This window comes from Rhamphochromis longiceps, linkage group LG18 (assembly GCF_057381845.1).
Source record: "Rhamphochromis longiceps isolate RC_006_pf linkage group LG18, R_longiceps_female_GT1.1, whole genome shotgun sequence".
In the NCBI taxonomy this organism is placed as follows: domain Eukaryota; kingdom Metazoa; phylum Chordata; class Actinopteri; order Cichliformes; family Cichlidae; genus Rhamphochromis; species Rhamphochromis longiceps.
Window position 1 is genome coordinate 36,534,569 of NC_140574.1, and position 24,526 is coordinate 36,559,094.

Here is a 24,526-nt window from a genome sequence, read left to right on the forward strand (position 1 = left end):
CACAGCATTTCAGAAAAGGAACATTACACCAACAGTAAAATATGGTGGTGGTAGTGTGATGGTCTGGGGCTGCCTCAGGACCTGAAGACTTGTTGTGGTAAATGGAACCATGAACTCTGCTGTCTACCAAAACATCCTGGAGGAAAATGTCCAGCCATCTGTTCATGACCTCAAGCTGAAGTGCACTTCTGTTCTGCAGCAGGACAATGATCCGAAACACACCAGCAAGTCCACCTCAGAGTCGCTGAAGAAAAACAAAATGAAGACTTTGGAGTCACTGTTCTGATCTGAACATGATTGCGATGCCATGGCACGACCTTAAAAAGGTTCAATCTCAAAAACCTTCCAGTTTGGCTGAATTACAACAATTTTGCAAAGACAAGTGGGCCGAAATTCCTCCACAGCGCTGTTAACGACTCATGCCAGTTATGTTATGTGTGGCTGTGTTCAGACAGGAATAGGACCCAAGGTGCAGACTCCGGAGACAGTCGTGAACTCAAAACAGCTTTAATGTAAAACTCAAAATATAACATAACTGGAAAAAATCAAACTAAACTTAAACCAGAGGACTGACAGAACACACAGCAAAATAAACGGTAAATCGCGACACAGACACCGAGAAACACAGGGCTTAAATACACAGAGGGAGCAATCTGGGAATGAATAACAGGAGGGAAACACAGCTGGGGCAAATCAGGCCTAACGAGACAAGGGGAAGCAAAACCAGATACATTAACCTCAGACAAGGACCTTCAAAATAAAACAGGAAACATGACACAAACTGAACTAAAGACACAGACTCGCACGCACTGCAACAGAGGGAACAGAGACGTGGGACCAGGGCAGACACAGACACTGACTGGACACGGGGATATAGCCACTAAGGACACACAGAGACGCCAACTAGACAAGGGGATACAGCTGACAGGGGAGACAGAGCAACTAGAGAAGACAGACATAAACCATAAGACAGAACTCAAAGAAAGCAAGACTAGAAATAATAAATAATATAATAAACTCAAAAACCCTGGGACAACGACCCAGGCATCCTAACAACTTATTTGAAACTCCTGATTGCAGTTTTTGCCTCAACCAGTTATTAGGGGGCAAGAGTTTTTTCACCCACCGCCGTATGTCTGGATTTTTTTCCTCTTAATAAGAAACACGTCACTTAGAAACGGCATTTTGTCTTTACTTGTGTTATTTTATTAAAGGTGTTCATATTTAAGAGTGACAAACATACAACGCATTGTTTGCAGTATGAGTAAAACCTGGGAAAGAGTGACCGACACCATACTTGGTGAAGATCTTCCAGAGATCTTCTACTCTGTACAAATGTTTTTACAGGAAGAACAGGACTAGTCGTGACAGGTAAATCAGTCTTTACATGTACATTCTGTGAAGTTAACGTTCTAAAACTTGGTCTTCACAGCTGCGAGAGTGTCTAGAGCCAGAAGTCTACGAGCTTTTTCACAAGAAGCTGACAGAGCAGGCTTTAATCAAGGACCCCAAATTTCTCTGGTGCTGTCACGTGAGTACAGGATCAATATTTGCAACAAAATCTCAATGAACAAATTACTTAATGTAATTACTTAATTTCTATTTAAAAGTGATGCAAGTTTGAGTACACGTTTTTGGATTATTGATGCTTCACATGTGTTAAAGATTCAATTTTCTTTATATGAAACAATAGTGCAGTAAGTAGTTTTGCAAACTTTGAAATTGAATTGGTGACCAGTGAAGAGCTCACTTTTCCCAGATGGAAGCTATAGTCTTTAAGTCTGACGTCATTAGCCGTGCCTGGGCCCAAACTCTGCTGCAGGTTCATAGGTCAAACGATCACTGCGGCATCACTGAGAGTTGAAAAATTGTCTAAAGTCTTTCATCTTTAATAAAATGATCAGCGTTCTGCTCTACCAGGTGTAACAATTGAGTTTAACATCCAGGCATCCATGAAAACGGAATTTATGACATTTGACAGAGTTAGAAGTTAGCAGGAAGTTAGCTCGCTAGCTTCCATCTAAATACAATATAGCATGTCCTGACTGAGGGAGTTCAGAAACAAATTCAAACGTACAGCTCTGCTATCACTTCCAACATAAATGAAGACATTAAACTAAACAGCAGTGACGTTTGTAGGGTTACTGAAGTTTGGCTAGCTGGTACATGATGATGTGCTACGTGATCACTAGCGACACAGCTATTTTAGCATGACATAAACACAGTGAAGCTGGAGGACGAACACTAACTTCAGAGTCCGTGACACAGATGCAAAACAGACCCCAACACTCCCATCACAATGGCTCACAGGGAGAAGGTTCTATATGTAACTCCAGTGCTGGGAAAAATATTTACCTCTTCCCCAATTTCACTGCTGTACTAGACATGACAGGGTTAAAAATGAGAAGGAAAGCAGGTGAGAAACAAAGTCACTGATGTCTGTCAGTCTGGAACAGGGTACAGAACCATTTCAGAGGCACTGGGACTCCAGTAAACCATAATGAGAGCCAATGGACTATGTGCACGTTAGCATATGCTACTTCCGGTGCGGAAACTCCTGTGGGGAGCTTTGTTTCCGGTGTCCTATTCGCGCCTGGTTTACGGTCCAAAACAAGTTAAGCAAATGAATGAATCAAGCGGCGATTTACATTTCTATAGATGTCTCGGGCATTTACCCAATATATCTGTAAATGATGTTCATCGACTTGTTGATATTTTTTCCTGCGCCTCAGAGCAAAAGAGAAAAGGGATTCAAATGTTATATTTCTCAGCTGTCCCTCGTTTATCGCGGGTGTTATGTTCTAAAAATAACCAGGATAGGTGAAATCAAGTAGCCGATTTTATTTTTTGACGGTGCAAAACGTTTGGTGGACATCGTGGACATACAGCACTGCACTTCAGAGTCACATTGCTAGCGATCGATGCAGCGATTCTGTACTGTACAGGAGAGACGTCACGGAGGAGATCGTCTGCAGCGATCAGGACGCAGGACACAATGTGACGTAAAAAAAAACGTGCAAACTTGCACTAAAAAATCTGCGAAACAGCGAGGTGAAAGGTGAACCGCGTTATAGCGAGGGACCGCTGTAATTTTGAAGGCAAGTCACAACATACCCTTCGTACATACTAATGTATAGAAACCGTTACCAGCAGTCATTCATTTTTTGTGTGGCTTTTTTCACGGTTTGTTAACATGCTGTGCAGGTGTGTACTTGACGAGCTGATATCGACATAACGGGAAACATCTGGTTTGACTGTTCTTCACCTGTAGTTTGAATGCTGAACATTTGCCTGTTTAAATCATAAGACCAGTCACTATACAGAGATGTGCTTCTGCATGTGGACGATGTGTCTTCTGCTGCAGTGATGCAGTTCTGCTTGTGTTGAGTGATGTAAACAACTGATCGATCTAAACTCTTTAAACATCAAAACTGATCATTAGACTTTTTATGACACAACAGCGGTGAGTGTTCCCACCTTCTGCTCTTTGTAACTTAACGCAATCTTTCCGTTTTCGAGTTTTGGACATGGTTTTGGAGGATATCTTCGCAGTAGCGATTGACCGCAAAGTAAAGCTACCGGAAATATACAACCCCACATCCGGTCTCAAACCAGGAAGTTAGCATTTTCTCGTGCACAGGGTCAATATCTACAAATGAAGAAAAATGTTCCTATTTGGCATAACCTTTAAAAATGCTCACACACCCCAATGTGGCTGAATTAAAACAATTCTGCAAAGAGTGGGACAAAATTCTTCCTCAACAATATGACTGACTCATTGCCAGTTATTAGTTCAGCAATTTATTTTGAAAAGGCTGTAATGAATGAATTAATCTTACCCTGTGTTCTTGCTTGCAGAGTGCTTGGTAACTACATGAGAGTCTGTGCACTCTGTGTCATGGAGCTTTCAAGATCCATTGAAATGATTTAATTAAAAACACCTTTTTACTTAAACAACTCAACCGAATACAAGAAGTCATTTTCATGGACTATGATTGCGTTATAGTGTTATTGTACAATGAAATTTCTATCTTGTCCTCTCCTTTCCCTTCTCGTGTTTGTTCTCCTCAGTGCTCATATGGATTCATCTATGATGGAGACCAGTTGAAGGTCACCTGTTTTCAATGTCGAAACAGTTTCTGTGCTCACTGTAAAAAGCCTGTAAGTTTCTCTTTGTGTATTCTTGTTTTCTTACCACTTTATGTTTGGTTTCACTTTTTCTGCAGAGCTGCAGTCTTATCCATTTGTTAAGCCATAAAAATATGACATTCCAAGCACATCTGCTCTTCACAACTCTTTTAAGAACCTTAACATTAAAGTTATGTCCTAAATAGTCCAAAAATACGAAACTGAAGGAATCATTACATTTCCCCCTCACAGTGGGGAAAACATAATAACAGTGTGCGATGGGGGGGGGGGCTGGTATGAATAAAGAAAGAAAAAAGAATGCTTGGGCCTTGCTAGCATAATGGACGGGTTTTGACGGGGATGAAGCATCATCAAATTTGCTTCCAAGCCAAAGACTATAAAATATGATAAAGCATATCTCGCCTTTGGCTTCACCTGCACAGCGGTGGGTGATGAGGAGAGGCAGCAGTGTGTCGTCTGTCTTAAAGTGCAAGCTTGTGACAGTTTAAACCCTAACAAGCTAAGATGCCACTTGGAGACAAAACATCCAGAGCACAAAGACAAGTCAGCTGACCTTTTCAGACAAAAACTGCTCAACAGTGTCTCTTTACTAAAGCTGCATCTGTGCTGGCAATGCTCAGCTCAGCTCCTATAAAGTTGCCTACCGAGCACTGTGTGAAAAACCGCACACAGTTACGGAGGAATTAATACTGTTTGCTGATAACGTATGTCAGATTCATTGATGAAGATGCTGAGGGAGGAATTGCTTTTCTGCAAACAAGTTCCTGCCAGAGCCAGCGCAGAGAAACTGTTCAAAAACATCGAGGACTGTGTGGGGATCTGCACAGACGGCTGTGGCTGGGAAGCCAGGAGGGCTGCAAGTGTTAATCGAACACGTCTCCCCCAATGTGCAGCGGACGCACTGTAAGATACACCGCGAAGCACTAGTGTCTAAACAGCTGAGTCCTGAGCTGAATGACATAATGAGTGATGTCGTCGCCACAGTCAACTGCATCAAAACACGACCTGTGAAAGCCTGGATTTTCTCCTCACTGTGTGAAGAAACGGGCTCCGGCCACAGCTCTGCATCACAGTGAGTTCCACCTGCTGTTACGTGGGACGGTGCCGTCCACGCTCTTTGAACTTCGAGAGGAGGTCTGCATGTTTTTGAATGAAGAGGGCAGTGATCTTACCAACAGATTTAACTGTAACAACGTTTTCATGAAACGGGCATACCTCAGTGACATGTTCCTGAAACTCAATGAACTGAATGTGCAGATGCAGGGCACAAACGCTCAGCTCCCACATCTGGCAGATAAACTCACATCACTTGTCAGAAAACTTGAGATGTGGCAGCAGCGAGTGAAAGATGGAAATGTGGACTCATCTGAGAATTTGAAATCATTTACTGAGACAACAAGCTGCAGAGTGATCTCATGCACGACGTCTGATTCAAAGACCCTGGCTGTACCACTATACTTACTCCCCCCCTTCCTTCTTTCACCTAATGGTATGATCCCAGTCTGTCTAGGAATGTAATGGGCAGCACGGTGTGCCCATCAAAATAAAGTCTCACCCCTGCCTCCAGGCTGTTAATAAGTGACACGTGGTGGGATGTATATATAATTATATTATGGGCTAGATGGGGCTCATAAGTTTGACACCCCTGGGCTAATATTTTATTTTGTGAAGTAGTCCTCGTAGACTTGTGCTTGTGTGCAATCCAAGCCTTTATAAATATTATAAATGTTTCTAATTTAAAAGAAAATGAAATATTATGTGATTATAAATATCTTTCTATGTAACTGTTACAATAGTAATTCATTTTTATATGCTCTGTTCTGTACTCATTGGTAAACATTGTTTGTGTGCAGTGGGAGTCTCAGCATGCTGGTCTGTCCTGTGAACAGTTCCAGTCCTGGAAAAGAGAGAATGATCCAGAATATCAGAGACAGGGCCTGGCTGGATACCTCAGAGACAACGGCATCAGTAAGTACACACATATGAACACACACAAACTCTGATTAGTTGTGTAAACGTAACCCATGGAGTCCTCTTCACTAAAGTCCTGTGATGCATGGGCAGCCAAGTTTGTGAATGTGATAACTTGAAAATGAGGCAAGACAATCCTGGTTACCTCAACCTTAAGGTTAAGGGCAGAGGTCAAGTTTTCTAAAAATTTGCTGCTGGTTCACCTGACACGACACAACACGGGGGCGGTCAGCTTGTTGCGTTTGTGTTTCCAGTTATTTCAGCTGTCACTTCCAGTCCTCTGACTGGACTGTCCTTAACCTCTTAAGCATACATGCCTAACCCTAAATGCGATCTCCTCGCTTTTGCCCCCGTATCTGGGGGTGTTGGTACTTAAGAGGTCAAGATTAGGGGTGCAACGATACTCGTATCGATATTGAACTGTTCGATGCAGTGCTTTCGGTTCGGTACGCATATGTATCGAACAATACAAAATGTTTAATTTATTTTATCAACTTTTCTTCTGACGATGCTGTCTGTGTTGAGCGCTCAGTGGATCTGCGTTCGACTTATCCGCCTAGGCTGCACTGTCGAGCGCAGATCCACTGAGCACAGCGCAAGCTAGCAAGACAGAAGCTAAGCTCGTAGCAACATAGCAAACTGAACCTCCCCCACCCTCATTCAGATCTGGCGTTTGGAACTAATTTGGTCTTCATGTGAAGCATGACCCTGAAGGTCAAAAGTAAAACAGTATGTTGGATGTGCCACGCAATGCTCAATTACATTGGTGGGAACTAGTGTGTTAGCGCAGTTAGCTCGTTAACGTGTTGGCCGTCCAGCCCCACGCACGGGGCGATCCGCGGTAGCTCGTTAACGGAGATTTGCCGTGTTGTGGCGTTAAGGTCATTTCAGATTAACGCTGACAGCACTAGTGGGAACACAACGAATATGACTGCACATTTACTCCGACAGCATCCTAGTGCAAAGACAAGTGGAAGCAGACAAAAACAACAAGCACGCATGCTGCAAACTTTACCCGAGTCATTTAGACAGCCGTTAGCACCTGATTCTCCTTATGGGGACCTGATATGTTTAATATGCTGCTGAGAATATAGCCCAGAAGAAGCGTATAGTGTAGCTTTTATTTTGGAAAGAGCCATTTCTCTGTAATAAACTCTCTTTTCCAAAGATGAGTGATTTCTCGATCTTAGATTTATTTTTTTTATTACTTTGTTGTTTCAGCAACATTAAATTTAAAAACTGTACTTTTGAGTTAAAATATATATTTATAATTTTAATAAATTACAAATTAAAAAGGCATGAACATTTTTTTTTTGTATTGAAAAAAATATCGAACCATGACACCAAAGTATCGAACCGAACCGAACCGTGAAGTTTGTGTATCGTTGCACCCCTAGTTAAGATATGTAGTATGCTGGGACCACTGCATACTACATATCTTAAGGAAAGGGGAGGCATAATTAACCAACTGGCCAGAGCTGAGGCAGTCGAGGTGGTAGTGGCATCTGACAAGGATGACTCCTCGTGGCATGTCTCAGTGGGGCCCCAGGGCAAACTCAGGACACAATGGAGAGATTATATCTCTCGGGTGGCCTGGGAACACTTTGGTGTGTAAAATGGATGGATGGATGGATGGGAGCTACATTACCCAGCCTCCCACCCCTGAACCCACTGAACTAAGCCAGAAATCATAGCCCCCACCTCCCAAGATTCAGGCATGAGCTAACAGCAGGTTTGACTCCATGCTTTTTGCCCTTGTACCTAATTTCAACGGGCACTATGGCTGCACACACGGGATCTAAACCCACTCTTTCTCCAACAACGCCCAGAGTCAAACCAGAGTTTGGTAGACCAAGGTCTGCATGCAGCCTGAGTCCACCATAGCCTGGTGTACAGCCCTTTGGTGCCTTACGGGAACGTTGAACGTCACTCCCAGGCCAGGGGAAGGTGCTGGGAGGCCAGTGACACGGAAAACCTGTCCCACCTCCATCAGTGGGCACTCCGTGTGGATGCCCGCACCAGCACTCCTGCCCTGTCGTCTGTGTGACTTCCTGTGAGATGGGTCCAGTGCCTGTAGCTCCCAGGACCTGCAGAGGGGAAGCAGAGGAGAACAGGTCAGTAGGGAGTTTCTGTGGGGCGCAACAGTCGGTGGTGCTGGAGGAGAGCCGAGGATTCTTCTCCTCGGGGCCGGCACAGGCAGATTCCCCACCGACGACTGTATCCACCCAGGGTCCTCCATCCACCGTAGTAGTTGGTTGTCCACCAAAGTCACTGCTGCATCAAGGCTCCCTGGCCGATGGCCGAGGACCCATTCTGCTGTCTTCTCAATGAGTTGGTACTTGACGACAAACTCCAGCAGCCACCTTTTCCTCCTTCCCAGGGTTTGACTGCAGCTACCTGGCTGCCATGACACGGAGCCTCCAAGCGTAGGCAAACGTGTGATCCTTTGCCTCCATCTGACAGCCCTTGAACCGGCGGCGGTGATCTTGTGGAGCAGATGTTCCCAAACTCTCCCCACGAGGGCAACAGCAGGCTCAGCATTGCTGTCTGGGCCTCCCCAGAGGGCAGGGGAGAGACCCGCAGCCCTGACTCTGCCCTCAGTCACTGCCATGGCTCTACGTAGCTTTGACACACCTCACAGCGATGCCTGGACTGGCTGCACATGCTGTGGGTCCAACATCTCTCATCATGTAGTTGATAGCGCCACTATGGCAAGCTTTGTGCTGCTGGTTAACACAACACAACACAGGGGTGGTCACAAACACTTCTTTTGCTGTATCTTTTGTGTTTCCGGGCTGGCTGCAGTGCAGCCACAAACGAAACCCTGCTACCACACTCAGCTCAAGTCTTTCAAATTGATGCCATGTGTGAACTTCAGTGTTTAGTCCTGGCTTCTGCCAGTAATTTTTCTGATAAAAGTGGAAAACAAGAGCAAACTTTAACGTTTTATCATTAAAGCATCATAACTACTATATGATGACATGAGCCTGTCACGGTGGCGCATCATTGTGATGTCATAGGATGTTGTATTGAAAAAATAAAATGCAGTTTCATATGATATTCATTTGTTTTCACTCATCGTGAAGTTTGTTTCATCCATGGCCAAAAAAACCCACCATGAGAAGCTTTCTGTGGGACGTACAAATCTGAAACCAAACACTTACAGAGCTGAGCATATCTCTGTCTTAGCATTATGGTAAATGGTAAATGGCCTGTATTTATATAGCGCTTTACTAGTCCCTAAGGACCCCAAAGCGCTTTACATATCCAGTCATCCACCCATTCACACACACATTCACACACTGGTGATGGCAGCTACATTGTAGCCACAGCCACCCTGGGGCGCACTGACAGAGGCGAGGCTGCCGGACACTGGCGCCACCGGGCCCTCTGACCACCACCAGTAGGCAACGGGTGAGGTGTCTTGCCCAAGGACACAACGACCGAGACTGTCCAAGCCGGGGCTCGAACCGGCAACCTTCCGATTACAAGGCGAACTCCCAGCTCTTGAGCCACGATCGCCCCATGAACAGCCCATAATGCACTCTGTGTTGTGTTGCTGCTCTGCAAACTATGTCTCATGATGTCTATGTATGTTTCAGACAGGTCTGTGGTGTAAGTACACAAACATGCACATTTATGCATGCGTTGTTATCCTCCTGTCCATGCTGTGTAACCGAGTAAGGTTACAGTATATGAACAAAGGTATTGGGCCGCACCTCTGTTTGAATTCAGGTGTGCTCAGTCTGTTGCCACAGGTATATGACACCTAGACATGCAGTTTGCCTTTGTGTTATTCTAAAGAGCTCCCTGAATTTGAGTGTGATGCTGTAACATGATGCCACTGCTGAAACAAGTCAGCTGGTGAAAGTCTTCCCTCCTGAATATTCCACAATCAGCTTTAAGTGCTATTATTACAAAATGAAAGCGTTTAGGAGCCAAAGCAGCTCAGCCATATAAACTTACAGAGCAAGGTCATCGAGTGCTGAGATCCATGACATTAACTGTGTAACAAGTATATATAAGTAAAGTTAACTCATTTATGTCAGGAAAGGTGTTGAAAGTACGTCAGACTAAAATGGTTTTCTTGAATGTAATGCTACCTGTGTGTCCTCTCCTTCCTCCCTCCTTCTAGCTTGTCCTAACTGTCGCTTTCAGTATGCGCTGTCTAAAGGAGGCTGCATGCATTTCTGCTGCTCACAGTGTCGTTACCAGTTCTGCAGTGGCTGCAACAACCCTTTCCACACTGTAAGTCTGTCACATACAGTCCTCTTCATGGTGTCATTTTCCAAGGAGTCATTTGAGCCATGTGATACTCTACCTAGGATACATGTGTGACAGAGAGGTGTGGAGTAGTCATCTACTAATGCTCAGGCTGGTGGTTTAGTCCCTGGCTGCAACAGTCTGCATGCAAGTGCCCTTCTGCAAGGTACTAACCCCGCTGCTCTCCGATGTACACATTAGAGTGTAAGTGGGTGAATTAGGCCAGTTCTATAGAGCACTTTGAGTCCTCAGGTGAAGTAGAAAAAGAACCAGTCCACATCTGATTATTTCACACAGACTGTGGGTAGTGAAAACACGTGTACAACTTTGGCAATTTTCTCTTAGATTTATTTTTTATCCCTAAAAAAGGAGAGCAGCATGTGATCATTAAAACACTGTTTTTGATTTGTTTTGTGTGAAATCTTGAGTGACTGAAACAAAAGTAAGCACTTCATAACGCTGCAGACGAGGCACTGATCCTCATGTTTGATCTGGGCCACAGCATTTCTTGTTCTGAAGGTGCAACCTTTGACCTCAGCAGCTTTGGAAAAGGCTCTCCGACATAAATTCACTGATGACACGAATGCAGCACACAGATTTGTTTTCTTGTTTTTGGCTGTTTCACATGAGACATTCAAAACAGCTGTTGGCAGCTGCGGTGTTTGTTCAATTCATTGGTGTTTGGTGCAAAAGTTCATCAACATCTTTCCAGTAAACAGAAACCAGCATTGATGCATTCATTACAATTTAGTTTTGCGTGTATTTCATCTGGGAAAGTGGACGAAATGATGACACGTGTGAAGTTCAGTTGCACATTTTTATGTCCTGTCTTTTAAAAACACTATTAGTGTTTAGTGAAGGGTCACAGTTTCCTTTTGTTTTTTAATTTTTATTAATTTCAGTGTTACGTGAGCAGACTGAGGGGAAAAATAAAAATGGCTGTCGTTTTCTCTTTTGTTTCCCATCAGACCTGTGCAGTGGACCAGTGCACGGTGTCTGGACTGCATGCCCATCATCCTAGAGACTGTCTCTTCTATCTGAGAGACTGGGAACCATCCAGGCTGCAGGCTTTGCTCCAGGTAAACACACATACATGTAACTGTGGAATGACACACAAGGATGGGAAGAGAAGAGGGAAACAAGAGACAAGGACACACAAACACACATAAACACAGACACAGAGAGGACACAGAGGACAAAGACACAAGGGGAGCCTAAATGTGCAAAAAGCTAACACAGAATAAACTCAGGACTACAAAATGAACCTTAACCCTTTAGAGCTGGTCAGAGCGGGCACGCTCTGTTTTGCGTAATTACTTTTAAATCCTTGTAGCACTGCAACCACGTAAGCTAGCGCAATAATTTGTTTTGCATATGAAACCGGAGGAGTTGTACTTACATCTGATGCCATCAGCTTGTCCTCGGTCACGGTTTCCTTCCACATATAGCTTTGCAAAAACTGCATAAAAAGCACTTGCAGCAACAAAAACATAATATTCCAGAAACACGCTTTGCCGATCTGATCAGCTGTTCATAACACTTCCTACATTGGAATAGACGTCAGTGTGAACTATCACATGTCCGCCATGACCTGCCCGAAACCGGAAGTGATGTCATTTTGCAGAAATGTAGTTTTTTACCATCAGGGCCTCATGAGCTTATACTTGTGTTTTTAAAAGTTATGTTTGACTTCATGACTTTCTGTGTCGTTTCTGGGATGCTGACGACTCATATTGCACTGCTGGAAATAGTTTATTTTGATGCATATGCTGCTTTTTTGCAAATTTGCATCATAATATTTATTTTTGTTTTTCCTGCAGTGTATAAAAATTGGTGTATTTCAAAAATAAAACTATGAAGACACTCAAAATAAATTTCCTGTGGAAACTATTTTGTGCAACTTTTTTGTATTTACAGTTTTGAGGGATGAGCCTCTTAAATTTCTCTAACTAGAAATATATGTTAAAAAAACAAAAACGATTTTAAATTTTTTGTAGTTTATTGCACTTTTTTGCAATTTATGTAATTACTATGCACTTAATGAATACATATTATTAGAATTTTGGCTCTAATGGTTGTATTGATGTATAGCAACTTGAAATGCTCCCAAAAATGGCTCCACACCATGTAAAAATATAATATAAGCTCTGGCAGACTTGGTTCTATGGTAGGTCTTAAAGGGTTAAACCATAACACAAAATGACATAAAAACACAAGAAACTCAAAACACAGGGTCATGTGACCCAGGCCCATGACAGAGATGTTAGCGTGTTTAGAGCCGTTACTCGTTTCGTTTTGTCTCTTCTGTGTTTTTGCTGTCATCCTAAAGACCCTTCGTTCTTTTTCATGTGTTTATCTGGTCAGTGCCTGTTTTACGTCTCATCATATCTTATCTTCGTGACAGAATAACGGAGTTGCCTTCAACACTGAACCTCCTCCTGGAACTCAGACAGGTAGGCTGTTTCTTCCATCAAAGTTTTTGTTTCAATACTTTTGATGATGCTGTGGAGTTGTGCTCTTTCTAATATTTTCTCCATGGCATTCATATTAGTGAGGACACACTCAACGGCCCCACAAGTAAGTGGAAAACGGCACAGGGAAAGACACACTATAGGAGAGAGCCCAAGTTTAGTCATTACTGATGATTAAATACAGCAGAGGTGAAAGAGGTGCAGGCACAGGAGAATCAGAGAGTTGAGTCCACTGTCAGAGGCCACTGAAAGATCATTGTAACCTTCACGAGTGCTTTTCCTCTGCTCGAATGAATTCTGACTGAAACTCGTAAAATAAACCATGTGACTGCTGACAGAAGTAGCTGGATTAACTCTGTGTTTTAAACTACTCAGCTGTAAAAGGCTGATGCTGAGCAGGCGGCATGGACGCCCAACTAAGATTTCAAAATTCCTACCATGCGTCTACTAAAACGTCTGAATCCCAGTGTTTTCTGAAAACCTTGTAAGTGCTATAACTCAAGTAGAGAAGTGCATAACGTTTAATCTAAATAACTCTGCTTTTCATCTGGGAATTAAACAGAGTGCCTGAAACCTTGTATCTTTTCTAGGGTGTTCAATCAATGACAAACGTCCACCTTTGATTAGAATATTTGAACCAGGGATGCTTGATAATACTTAAACCAGTATCTCAAAATGCACATCATCCATCCATCCATCCATTTTCAATCACTTATTTGGGTTTGAGTCATGGGGACAGCAGACTGTGATAATGTAATCTTTCCAGCGAGTTCTCCAGAGGGGAACAGAGTCCAACCCCTCTCCAGGAAGCTTGTTCGAGGGCTCAAGCTATGCTTTGAGGTGAGCCCGACTATATCTAGTAAGTAGTTCCTAACCTCACCCACTAGCTAAGGCTCCGTCCCCACCAGCAAGGTGACATTCCAGTACCAGTGTCAGAAGCCTGGATCGGAGCGCCAGGACCAGTGCCTGTGACTGACACACAATCCACTCCCAGTAACTCTATCCCAGGCAGGGTGCGCTGGACCCTTGGGTCGTTATAGTAACTAAGGGTGAAATGCAAATAAGATGTTTTTGAAAAAGTCAAATCCAAGTAATCAGTGTTTTAAATACAGGCCATTTACCATTTGTATTTTAGGGAATTTGGTGGGCTCTGTAAATCCTTTCTTATTGCAAAGAAACTGGATTTGTTCCACTTCTGGCAAACTTACTCCACATTTGTCTGTTCCTCTTTGTACAGAAAGAGAAATGTGGTTCATCAAATGTCTTTTTCTTCTACCAGTTTAAAAAAGTTTGCAGCTGGGACGCTTTGGCCTATAGGTGACAGCTAAGACTTTAAATTTAATGAAATCACATGATTAGTTCGTTACCAGGCCTCTGGAGAACTTCAGGACATGTTGAGGAGCTAATTTAGCCATTTGAATCAGCTGTGTTGGATCATGGACACATCTAAAACCTGCAGGGACACCGGCCCTCGTGGACTGGGATTGCCCACCCCTGTTCTAGGCGCTGGGACATGCTTTCTGTAGGGTAATCTTTTTATATTTGCGTTCTTGAAAATGTAACCTGTTTCATTATACTGCGGTTATTAGGCACCTGGAGCCCTGGGACTGTACGGGGGTGGGTGGCCCGTAGCAGGGCTGGTTGCCGGTCACTTCTGGCCCTCTGGGACTGACAGCCTTTGGGCTCTCGCTCTTTCTCTCGTTCACACTCACGAACATTTGTATTTATGCTCCATCCTTTTATCAAACCCCCCCCCCCCTTTTTTTTCTGCCTGTCCTGCCTTAGATATCATACAGTATACCACTTATAATGTCACAACTGTAACTCTATTATGTCTTGATGAATAGAAATGAAGAAATAAACAGATAAACCCACAACAGTGCATTCAGATCAAAAAGCTGGCAGACAGGACAGGATTTAGCAAGTAAATAAATCTCTACTCTGTCCTGGCTAGCTTAGTCATTCTTTTAAAGAATGTAACACGTTGTTGTTGATTTGACACCATGACTGGCTATCTTAGGAAATGTTCATACAAATTAATACTAATACATCTGAATTCAGTTTTATTTATACAGCCCCAAATCAAATCAACGGTTGTTGTTTCAAGGCACTTTATATTGTAAGGTAAAGACCCTACAATAATACAAAGAAAACAAAACCCCAACAATCATATGATTCCAAATGAGCGAGCACTTGGTGACAGTGGGAAGGAAAAACTCCCTTTTAACAGGAAGAAACCTGGCTGAATTAATGGAGTTCTGAATATTATAATGAATTTTTCAATTAAGGAATTTTTTGTATTGATTTTCACAGATGTTTTTCTATATTTTTAAATGGGTACCTCTCTTCCTTTTAGATCTGTGTGGAGTAATAGAGCAAAAAGATGAGGGCGGGCAGCAGTCAGATGCAGCCTGTGGAGCTCAGACCCAACCTGGACATGCTGGACTCTGCGAGTATGGAGCTTTTAATGAGTAGTATTTGCTTTGCTTGTAATATGTTCCTTAGATCCCAGAGTCTCTGGCAGTCCATAAGGAGCACTTGTCTTTAATCTTGTGTGACCCTTGTTGGTTGCTTCAAATGGCTTCAAAACACTATAGTTTAAAAAAAAGTGTGCTAAAAACTTTTTGAACACAAACAGAAATAAGGGAATTGATAATTAAAGTAATTCACAGTTCTTTGTCCTCTGTCTGTGTCCCAGAATACTTGAACTGCTCTTGTTAAACCATGCATAAAAATGATTCAGTTAAGTTCCATTTTATTTTTATAGTGCTAAATCGTTTGCCTCAATGCGGTTTACATTGTAAGTTAAAGACCTTACAGTTAAAAAGAAATCCCAAAAATCACATAACCCCCAATGAGCAAGCACTTGATGACATCAAAACACCAGCTCCTGGTAGATAGAGCAGTCACCCAAGACTATAAGACTCGACTGACCAACCTCTGCACTGCCTGGAATGACCACAAGAAAGCCTGTTACTCAATGCATCACACATCGATCCTGAATCCCTGAATCAGGAATTTGTTGGGGATGTGTTAAACAACACTAGAGGCCAACTTCGAGCCGATTGCGCAGGTCACCATCAATTGTGGGATCTACCAAGGAGATGCCCTGTCCTCACTGCTATTCTGCATAGCCCTGAACCCCCTTGGTGAATTCCTCTACATAACATGCTAGGGAGACTGACTACGAAATGAGGCAATCGTCAGCAACCTCCTCTACATGGATGGCAACAAGCTGTATGCTAATAGTGAATGAAAAATAAAAAAGAATAAAAAAGAATAGATAGATGGAAGCCACTGACATCAAGACAATGATTTTACTACCAGAAGGCAACACTGCAGATACTGTGAACAGCTGCAAGTACCTAGAAATCTCACAGGCAGATTGGAACCATGAAGAGGCCACCAGGTAAGCTGCAACCACTGAATACCTGCAGAGAGTAGGGTGAGTCCTGAGGAGTCAGCGTAATGGGAAGAACAAGATCTGGGCAGTCAACACCTACGCCCTGCCTGTCATCACATACCCTGCTGGGATAATGCTGGTCAAAGGAGGAGATAGAAGCCACTGACATCAAAACAAGGAAGCCCTTATCATGCATGGAGGGTTTCACCCCAAGTCCCGCACCCTGAGACTGTATGCTAATCACAAGGAAGGAGCCCAAGGACTAGTGAGTGTCAGAATCCCTGTCCAGGATGAAACAACCAATAAGTACATCAGAGGAGCAACAAGAGTAACCATCATGGAAGTACAGGCCCTTGTATGGTATGTCCAGATAGAAGAAATGGCTGATATCCAGAAATCCTACCTGTGGCTGGACTGAAAGACAGCACAGAGGCACTAATCATGGCAGCACAAGAACAAGCTCTGAGCACAAGATCCATAGAGGCTGGGGTCTATCACACCAGGCAAGACCCCAGGTGCAGGCTGTGTAAAGATGCCCCAGAGACAATCCAGCACATAACAGCAGGGTGCAAGATGCTAGCAGGCAAGGCATACATGGAACGCCATAACCAAGTGGCCGGCATAGTGTACAGGAACATCTGTGCCGAGTATAACCTGGAAGTCCCGAGGTCAAAATGGGAGATGCCCCCAAGGGTGGTGGAGAATGACCGAGCTAAGATCCTGTGGGACTTCCAGATACAGACGGACAAAATGGTGGTGGCTAACCAACCGGACATAGTGGTGGTAGACAAACAGAAGCAGACGGCCGTAGTGATCGATGTAGCGGTTCCGAATGACAGCAATATCAGGAAGAAGGAACACGAGAAGCTGGAGAAATACCAAGGGCTCAGAGAAGAGCTCGAGAGGATGTGGAGGGTGAAGGTAACGGTGGTCCCCGTGGTAATCGGAGCACTAGGTGCGGTGACTCCCAAGCTAGGCGAGTGGCTCCAGCAGATCCCGGGAATAACATCGGAGATCTCTGTCCAGAAGAGCGCAGTCCTGGGAACAGCTAAGATACTGCGCAGGACCCTCAAGCTCCCAGGCCTCTGGTAGAGGACCCGAGCTTGAAGGATAAACTGCCCGCAGGGGCGAGAGGGGAATTTTTATATATGTATTCACACAAAATGAGCAACTCTGGTTGGCTTTGGCATATTTTTTTTAATCCCTATTTAAGACTCATTGATCATTGATATCACTTGATATATAAATAATTTTTTGGTGGTGTGCTGGTTTCTAGGAAGCATTACCGGGAGTACTTGGTGAGCCTGATCAATAGCCACTCCATTGACCCAGCACCGCTCTACAGCTCAAACGAGCTGCTGCTGGCCTGCAGGAGGTACAAGGTAGAGGACACCCACAGGGACGGGGAGGACACCTTCACCTACTACACCAGGCTTCTTGAGGTGAGGATCATTACCTATATACATTTCACTGCTGAACATAAGTTCATCATTTCATTTCATTGCTATGCTGGCCATCTTTAGTTCAGATGTGGATCGTTATTCTGCTATTGTTTAGGTCCATTGGTTTCTGGGAATGGTCACTGTAAATAACTTATCACCTTTACAATATAAAACATTTTTATCCTGACCGCAGCGGCCACGTTAACCATAAAGATGTAGAATTGGTTTCACAAAAAGCAAGTCTGCAAAGTTCATCCTAACCTAACTGAGCAACTTGGGACATGTAAGACTGCCCTGTTAGACTTCTACCACCAGCATGCAAACACCAACTGGTAGAATATTTTCATTAACCACCTCAGAGTTCAGGCAGAAATGGGGACCCTTCACAGTTAATGGTAAAATTTAATACCCAAAATTAAATGAAAAAATGAATGACATCGAGTTAATGAGGAAGTGGTTGTATAAGTAGCACAGTGAGCTTTCCCCTCTCCCTGTTCCCTGTTAACTGAGTGGTGGGTTCCAAAAGATGACACACCAGTTAGAAGTAGGCTGGGTGTTATTTGAAAGGTTTTGGTCTAAATATTCTGTTTTAGTTTTCATAAGCAGGCGTGAGCGTGGTTGGTTTTGTTGTGTTTTGTTTATATAGCCGTAACACTTGCATCCACACTCATCATATTATTGATGCTGCTGTACTTATGTCATCCGTGTGTATTGTATTGGTTTTTATACAGTATGTTTTTTTGTGTCTGGTACAGACGCTGGCCAGAGAATGAATCTTTAATTGGCTTATTGAGCTTTGTCTCACAGCAGCTGTAGCCCCAGAAATATGATTTTGTATTTTTATTACCTACATTGAATACTGGGGATGGGTATCGTTTAGGTTTTATCCGATACCGGTGCCAAACCGGCACTTTTGAAATGGTGCCGGTGCTCAAACGGTGCTCAAACCGGTGCTTAAAGAATAGAGAACACAAACTTTGTCCAAAAACCTCTCATGTTCAGCTGTTTTTTGTAAAAAGATAACAATGTTAGCCTTTTCTGCAGCTATGGGGCATATATGGTATCACTCTTGGCTGGAAGCAGTGCTTAAACAATGGAAAAAACACAAACTTTGTCCAAAAACCTCTCATGTTCAGCTGTTTTTTGTAAAAAGATAACAATGTTAGCCTTTTCTGCAGCTATGGGGCATATATGGTATCACTCTTGGCTGGAAGCAGTGCTTAAACAATGGAAAAAACACAAATTTTGTCCAAAACCTCTCATGTTTAACTGTTTTCCACTTTTTCTTTGGTCATTTTAGCCTTTTTGGCCAGGGTGAAGGGAGTATCTGCCATCAAACAAGAGGACAGCCGCATGTAGCTATGATGGTGTTTGCTAGTTCACCTTACATGCATTAATGTAATAACGTGGTTAGCCTACTCAACGTAAATTACACACGAACAACATTAAGCTACTCACACAGAGAAGAACGGCTGCTGCTGCATCATCATCCTCATCATTCCTGCTACACTGGCAGGGCTAGGGGCCAGGACTCTATTCTTCGTGTTTTTGGGGGATGTTGCTCCGGGTCCGATAACAGGCACCACACCCGCAGTAGATGTGCTCGGTGTGAGGTCTCGCAGCAAGCTATCAAATATCAAGACCAGACTTTGACCGCTTCGCCTTGGACATTTTTAATCTGTAGCTCTGCTCTAAAAGAACGTACGTACCTGGGCCCGCCTACTATCCTCGGAAACGTAAAATGATTGGCTAGAAGTGTATCACAGCTCAGGAAAAAAAGCACCAAAAAAAAGTACCGAAATGTGCGCTGCTTTTCGGTCTGGTTACTACCGTTTATGTCAGAACCGGTGCCATCGTAGCACCGGATACCGGTACCCATCCCTACTGAATACTGACTCTAAAGACATTTTGCGTGTTTCATAGAGCATCTTTGCTTCACCAGAATGTATTTTGTGTTTTGGCCATCTGCATGACTATAAGGTATGTTAAAATCACCGTTGTGGTGTCTTTTCAGAAACTGATGGATGAAGTACCGCTCGGTGATAAGGTGCCACGAAAGAAGTAGAGGATGCTCAGTTCCTGTTTTATATCATTTGTAACTACATTAACCGTTCAACTTAAAACTCAGCAACAAGACAAGATGATCCAGAAGATCCCTGTTTTTCAGGTGGACAATGTATTAGTGTTCACTTATACCTCTGTGATAGTGTAAATAAATAGTTTGACTTTGTCAGAAAACCACATTTCAAAATCAACGTATGTGAGCTGGAACATGAGACAAGCTCTGACTAAATCATTTAAATCAGCTGAATGTTCTTTTGTGTAAAACTGTTGAGCAACAACATTTCTTTACATTTTTCTTCCGCAGAGAGACTTTCTTGAGCAATAGTTCTTCAGGTTTTCTCAAGTTTTTTCGAAGTTTGGATGTTGCCTGCTTTTCACTTACAGTTATGTAACACTGACCTATAACTCATTCAAGCATAAAAAATGCTCCTAACTCAAGAGATGAACCAGTGATGTGTCCTCACATATCAAACTATGTCACAAAGAAATCAATTTTAAATCATATTTGTAGGCACACTTGCAGCCTTCCAAAAACACAGTGTGTTTCCCCTTCTTTAGGTATGTCTGTGAAAAATGCCAAAGATATCACATTTTGACAGGCATAGAATAATATTTCTGTACCAACAAGGTGATTGCTAAAGAACAGCATCATGGCCGAGGGAATTACAAAAAACTGTCTACAGCAGATAAACAACATCTACAAATCACGTCCTAAAAAAGGAAGAAAAATCTGTCAAAGCTCCGACACAGGAACTGAGTGATTTACGTGATTTGTTTCTCTTAAGGAAGGGAAACAGAGAAAAGGCCGAACTACACAAGAACCGGACTGAAATGAGTGGCAACAGATCTTAAATCATCATCAATATGAACGAATGATATCAGGGAGGTACAGTAGTGAATATCAACAGAGTTTAGTTCCAAAAGCTGCGTTTCAGCTTTTGGACTTTAGAATTGTACAGACGTTGTTTTTGGCTTCCATGTGTGTTTCAATACGTTTCAAAAATCACTGCACTTGCTCCCATTTTCCTCGCAAAATTCAAAGAAGTGAGAGTTGCTTTGAGACGTTTACACAGTACTGTACACTGAGGCTTTGCTTCTTTTTTCCTCAAATGAACAGCCAGTATTTCGGCTGGATCTTTTTATTGTGCCAACCAAATAAAACAAAACTTTCCTCTTTTCTCAAACTCGCTGTTTCACTCCCCAGCTGTGAGACGTAGCCTTACTTATATAATACACAGATGTGAATACAAGGGCAAATACTTTTATTTTCAATTGGCTTCAGCAGCAAATGAATCACTAAGGTAGCGATATATTTTTTTTGTTTTACTACGTTACCAAAGTTTATTGAAAGATGTATTGAAATCAGCTTGACTGTAACATTGGATTTGATTGGAGCAAATTAACATCTTATTGAAATTATAAGTGCTTGCATCACTACGTAAGCTCACATAAGAGCTTACTTAGTGATTAAGTAAGTTAACCTAATTAATCTTAAGTAAGTTAAGAGCCAAGAGAATAAAAGTTGTCCACTCTGCAGGGATGAAAACAAATGAAGGATTGTAAACTCAGAATCCACAGGTGACTGCATGTTTTGCAAAGGCTGTTACTGCAGAAAGTAAACAAGTTCTATTGATACATAAAAATTCATCTTTTATTTCCTTTCTTATAAAATGCTACATTTCCACAACTTTGTTTTTACTGGCCATTTGAGAGTGGTAGGTTGCATGTAAAAATCAGAATGCTTACACTTGACAGACAGATAATGGTTTGACCAAATGAATAACATACTGAGAGTTTAAAAGCTGCCGTTTGTAATAAGCAAGAACATAAGTCCCTGTGAAAGTGTATTCTGTGTCATGTACTGTGTCTAATAAAGCATTCATAACATGACTGATACCCTTTTTATACAGTTTGGTAATGTTTATGCTGATCATCTGGTTAATCTACACACGAAGCAGATGAACCATACAACATATACAATATGATGTGGTGCGTAGCAACAGTCACAGACATGACTCTAAACAGGACATTCGAGGAACCGTATTAAATATTGCCGTGAATGGAAATAAAATTTGACAATCTGCAAATTATGCAGAGCCTGTATTTATGTGATTTTACAACAAATCCAGTTCGGAAACAGTGATCAGAAGAATCGTTATCATTTTCATTCATGCTAAAAACATGTTCTGTAACATGTGTGTGTCGTATGTCATCAATACAATCCCATACCATTGAGAATATAGGGTACGAGCTCTGTGCTAGACCCAAGATGTAGCGTCCAGGACCGTTGAGTGGTTCTTTGTCCAAAGAAGGCTCCAGCATTTCTAGGTCTTGCATATATGATGTTAGGCTGGAGTACTAGCATTTGGCAGTCGTTCACTGAAACTCTCACTATGACATAGGACGCAGGGTTAAGAAAACTTTTCACAACATTTTGATGTGGAGGAGTGGAAGCTCTACTCTGAGCCCCTCCTTTATAACCGAGTTCCTCACCCCATCATTAAGGGAGAGCCTACTACCTCACCCGTCGAAAGAAGCTCATTTGCACCTCTTGTATTTCAGTCTCATTCTTTCAGTTACTACCCAGAGCTCCTAACCAACTTCATAACAGCCACGATTATTTCAGTTATGTTCCTACTCCACAGTTGAGGGTAGGAACATAGATCAACCAGTAAATTGACAGTTTCACTTTCATGCTCACAACAGCCTAGAACAGCATCCATCTCACTCCATCTGTCAATCTCATGCTCTGCTCTCACATCCCCAAGATACTTAAACTCTTCTGTTAGGTCTATACTTGTAGACCTCGCTGACTCAGAGACTTATTCCCGTGAACAAAGCAAGACAGAGCGCGATCCATTTTAACTTGCAAGGGGAGCCGATCGGACCAGGGTCTTGGAGCTGCGAGTTCCTCACCTGATCCCAGACAACTCCAAACTCCGGCCCCCTCTCGCAGCTCTTTTATTAACTCGGTGGTCACACAATCATCTCATTAATCATGCAACAGATAAAACACTCACATGTGAACATCTGTTGTGTGTGTGTCTATGAGCATGTGATGTGATGTGTGTGTGTGTAGGAAACAGGTGAGCATTCATGCTAAAGACCTAATCACCTTGCACGATGACAATCATATTGATCCACAATTCTCTAACATCTTCCACTCGGGGAAACAACTCATCAACAACCTGGAATGGGCAGCTGATAACAGTGGTTGGACCTCCTGATTCCCATCCTGGGTGCTTCACACGTGCCTGCAAACCAGTCTAGTGCAAGCTGGAGGTCACTGCCTGATAAGGCCACAACCAGAACAGAAACCACATCGCTCCTGCTGAATCTGAGGTGCAACTAACAAATGGAACCCTCTGCTGCACCCTGGCATAGCCCCTCCAAGAAGGCTGAAAAGTGAGAGCCCTCGGAAATCAGAGCACATGCTCCAGTCCCCTTTCTTGAGAAGGGGTACCACCACACTTATCTGCCAGTCCGGTCACAGGCATTGTGACCAACTTCCATGTGATACTGAAGAGACATCTGGCTTCATGGACACATAGAGCTGGGTGTCACCTGCATAGCAATGAAAATGTATGCTATGCCTTTTAATGATATTGCCTAAGGGAAGCATGTATAATGTAAATAGAGCAGGAAAACAATTTCTGTGATGATAAACAATCATAAACATAGAAAACATTTAATTTAATCTTTCAAAGCAGAAAAACAAATACTGCCGTTTTTAGCTCTTTCTACACCTTAAATTTCCAATCCTGGCTTGATAAACAGTCATGATTGTTTGAATGCTTCTACTCTCATATTAGTTAACAGTAACAATGTTTCATCAAACTAAAAGGATTATCTTCAACTTTTGATTTTGAAGTTAGCTCGTGGGTAACTTCCTGAAACTTGACGAGTCACTCAGAGGACTGAAGGCGGTGCTCTCTAGCACTGACCTGGAGCCAGTGGCAGTGATATCTAGTTTTATTGTAACTGAGGAGATTGTATATGTATTTTATTGTATTGTAAGCATACAATACTTTTTAAAACTACTACTGTGAATTGCATTTCTTATGACTATCCATCCATTTTCTTTCGCTTATCCGGGGGCGATTAGAGGAACGGCAGCCTAAGCACAGAAGCCCAGACCTCATGTCTGGGGGAACATCAAGCCGTTCTCTGACCCGAGGCCTCCTCCCATTGGGAACACCTCACCAAGGGGCCATCCTTATCAGATGCCCGGACCATCTCAGCTGCCACCTTTCAATTTGGAGGAGTAGCAGCTCTACTCTGAGCCCCTTTCAGATGGTTGAACTCCTCGCCCTAAGGGAGAGGCCAGCCACCCTTTGGAGAAAGCTCATTTACGCTGTTTGTGTCTGCAATTTCGTTCTTTCGGTCACTACCATAGGTGAGGGTAGGAACATAGCTCGACTGGTAAATCAAGAGCTATGCTTGTACGTTCAGCTCCCTCTTCATTACGATGGGCTGGTACAGGGTCTGCATCACTGCAGCTAAGCACCGATAAATCTGTCGATCTCCTGCTCCCCTCTCTCCTCACTCGTGAATAAGACCTCAAGATATTTAAACTCCTCCACTTGGAGCAGCAACTCATCCTTGACCTGGTGTGAGCACTCCACTCTGGATGAGGACCGTGGCCTCAAACTTGGAGGTGCTGATTCTCATTCCTGCCACTTCACATTTAGCTGTGAACCACTCCAGTGTGAGCTGGAGGCCACCACCTAATGAAGCCAACAGAAACACACGATCTGTGAAAA

General features: G+C 43.0%; 1 protein-coding gene across 1 annotated transcript in view; it reads left to right on the forward strand.

Moving 5' to 3' along the window:
• Positions 1 to 21,634, forward strand: part of rnf31 (ring finger protein 31) — a 56,428-nt gene extending 34,794 nt beyond the window's left edge. Inside the window, exons 16-24 of the mRNA XM_085389402.1 lie at positions 1,433 to 1,531; positions 4,072 to 4,161; positions 6,003 to 6,117; positions 10,256 to 10,368; positions 11,352 to 11,462; positions 12,788 to 12,836; positions 15,211 to 15,307; positions 17,534 to 17,699; positions 19,714 to 21,634. Coding sequence (XP_085245528.1) covers positions 1,433 to 1,531; positions 4,072 to 4,161; positions 6,003 to 6,117; positions 10,256 to 10,368; positions 11,352 to 11,462; positions 12,788 to 12,836; positions 15,211 to 15,307; positions 17,534 to 17,699; positions 19,714 to 19,764 — 891 coding nt within the window. The 3' untranslated portion in view covers positions 19,765 to 21,634. The remainder of the gene's footprint in view (positions 1 to 1,432; positions 1,532 to 4,071; positions 4,162 to 6,002; positions 6,118 to 10,255; positions 10,369 to 11,351; positions 11,463 to 12,787; positions 12,837 to 15,210; positions 15,308 to 17,533; positions 17,700 to 19,713) is intronic.
• Positions 21,635 to 24,526: the final 2,892 nt, after the last annotated feature.